The sequence below is a fragment of the Henckelia pumila genome, chromosome 4 (assembly GCF_033568475.1).
Source record: "Henckelia pumila isolate YLH828 chromosome 4, ASM3356847v2, whole genome shotgun sequence".
In the NCBI taxonomy this organism is placed as follows: Eukaryota; Viridiplantae; Streptophyta; class Magnoliopsida; order Lamiales; family Gesneriaceae; genus Henckelia; species Henckelia pumila.
The window spans coordinates 43,085,228-43,087,792 of NC_133123.1; the positions used below are offsets into that span (position 1 = coordinate 43,085,228).

The 2,565-nt window shown below is 34.5% G+C and overlaps 1 protein-coding gene across 1 annotated transcript; it reads left to right on the forward strand.

Annotated features, from left to right (window-relative positions):
• The first annotated feature begins 417 nt into the window (after positions 1-417).
• LOC140860943 (uncharacterized) lies at positions 418-980 on the forward strand. Its single transcript, XM_073263941.1, has 2 exons — positions 418-775; positions 823-980. The coding sequence occupies exons 1-2, from the start codon at positions 418-420 to the stop codon at positions 978-980; spliced, it is 516 nt and encodes a 171-aa protein (XP_073120042.1).
• The last annotated feature ends 1,585 nt before the right edge of the window (positions 981-2,565 follow it).

Consider the following 2,565-nt stretch of genomic DNA (forward strand, 5'->3'; position numbering starts at 1 on the left):
GGATTTTGTCACGAAACTACCGAGTTCCTCGAGAGGATGCAACACAATCTGGGTAGTTGTTGACAGACTAACTAATTCTGCTCGATTTATTCCTTATCAGATGTCATACCGATATGATCAGATGGCTAGTATTTACATCAAAGATGTCGTGAGACTACACGGTGTGCCGAAGTCTATTGTATCCAATCAAGACCCTAGATTTACTTCGCACTTTTGGAACAGTTTGCAGGAAGCTCTTGGTACTCGTTTTCACTTGAGTACAGCGTACCATCCTCAGACAGATGGACTGCCAGAGCGGACTATCCATACACTAGAGGATATGTTAAGAGTTGTTGGCTTGATTTTTGTGCTAGCTGGCAGGATTATTTGCCATTTGTCGAGTTTTCCTAAAATAACATCTATCAAGCGAGCATTGAGATGACTTCTTTTGAAGTGTTATATGGTATGAAGTTCAGATCTCCATTGTTTTGGGATGATATTTCAGAAGCACAAGTGACTGGGCCAAATATGATCAGGGATATGTCAAATAAGGTGAAGTTGATTAAGTCTAGAATGAAAGCAGCGCAAGTCAGACAAGCCAAATATGCTAATGAGAGGCGAAGACCTCTGAGTTTTGATCAAGGTGACCGTGTGTTTTTGAAGATATCTCCTTTCCGGGGTACAGTCAGATTCGGAAAGAGAGTTAAGTTGTCACCGAGATATATTGGGCCATATGAAATTCTAGACAGAATTGGTAATCTAGCTTACAAATTAGCTCTCCCACCAGCTCTATCAGGTATACATGATGTATTCCACTGTCAATGTTGACGAAATATCCGCCAGATCCTTCCCACGTACTTCATCCAGATGAGGCAGAACTGGATGAGACTTTGAGCTACATTGAGAGACCGATTCAGATTCTAGATAGAAAGGATACGCAGCTCAGAAACAAGTCGGTTCAGTTGGTTAAAGTACAGTGGAGTAGACATGGTGTTGAATAAGCAACTTGGGAGGTAGAGCAAGATATGAGATAGAGATATTTAGAGCTCTTTGTTTGAGGTGAAATTTGTTTTTAATTTTAATTCAGCCTGTTTTGTAAATTTTGAGATGGATATGAGATTTTCAGGACGAAATCTTTTATTAGAGTGGAGCAATTGTAATGCCTAAAAAATATTTAATTTGAGAATTTACGAAATTTTGGATTTAAATTCTGAGTTTCAGAAATTAAGAGACTGAATTGAAATTTTAGAGATTGGCCAGGGACTAAACTACAAATTCTAAAATTACTTAATAATTTGTCAATTACTAAGTGGAGTGTATGAATGTGTGTGTATCTCCTTCTTCATTCATCCACCAAGAGAATAAAGCTTCTATAGCCATTTTCCATTCTTTCAAGCTCCGATCCATCGACATCCGCCCGTTAGATTTCAAAAATAATTGCATATATTTGTAATCCTAGCGACGAGGGATACGTTTCTATGTAAGTATTGTGAAATTCTACCAAGTTTTAAATTTTTGATGTTGTTGGATTCGAGATTTGAGTTGATAAATATGTTCTAGAGTTGATAGAGATGATATATCTAAGATGATTTGAGAAAATACCATCGTTTGAACATATTTTCTATTTCTGGATGATTTTTGAAAATTCTCTCATTTTGGGCTTTTTTTTTTTTTTTTAATTTGAGGATGATTTGATGATGATATTGAGTTGAATATTGGTGAATATTGATGCTGAAGAATCTTGGAAATACCCAATTTTTAAACGTCGTGCCGTCTGGTTGAATTTTGAAGGAATTATTGAATGTTTGGTTTAACACGAATGTAAAAAATGATATTGAGAAATTTTGCTATCCATTTATATTTGAATTGGAGTTTATCGAATTCAAGTTGTTGAAAGTTCGATCAAGGTTTGGTTTGATTATTACCTTGAAAATGCCGAGTTTTGATTAAATGGAATTTGATATGAGTTTGTTGTAATGTTGTAGCTATTCAAAGAGTTGAGTCTTTCCGGATTTGCGAAGTTAAGGTATGAGCATAAAAAGATTAATGAATGGGATTGAGTCTCGAGATGAGTTGAATTCTCGAGTCCCCTTGAAAAATCACACACTTTACTTGCCGTTTTTCCCCATCCGAGAATCTCCATTTTCTATGTGATATTTCTTGAATTATGTGATTTGATTCACGTGTTTTGATTTATGGAATGAGTTATATTTTGATGTTGCTCGGTGATTACTGATACTTGCTACTATGCCATTTACATGAATCAATATTATGCACATGATTTGAGATGATTTTGGAATGAGTGAGAGCAAGCTATTTTGATATATGTAGACGTGGAGCTCGGTTTTAGATTGCAAGTCGTTTGAACTTATTTTGAATAAATATCGAACAAATTGTATTTGTCAATTTTTTTGCATTTCTTCCTCGTTTGATGTCGTTCAAACTTATTTTTATTGTAAGATTTGATTATGGAATCGACTCATACTCACTACTAAATTTTTATTTTAAATACTTAATATGACATAAATATAAATATTTGATTTAAAAATAAAGGTATTACATATATGTCCATACATATAAGCATTT

Excerpts from the sequence above, each read along its gene's own strand:
- LOC140860943 (XM_073263941.1), top strand. The coding sequence starts at position 418 with ATGACTTCTTTTGAAGTGTTATATGGTATGAAGTTCAGATCTCCATTG. Across the intron at positions 776-822 it reads TCTCCCACCAGCTCTATCAG|ATCCTTCCCACGTACTTCAT; the intron begins GTATACATGATG and ends AATATCCGCCAG.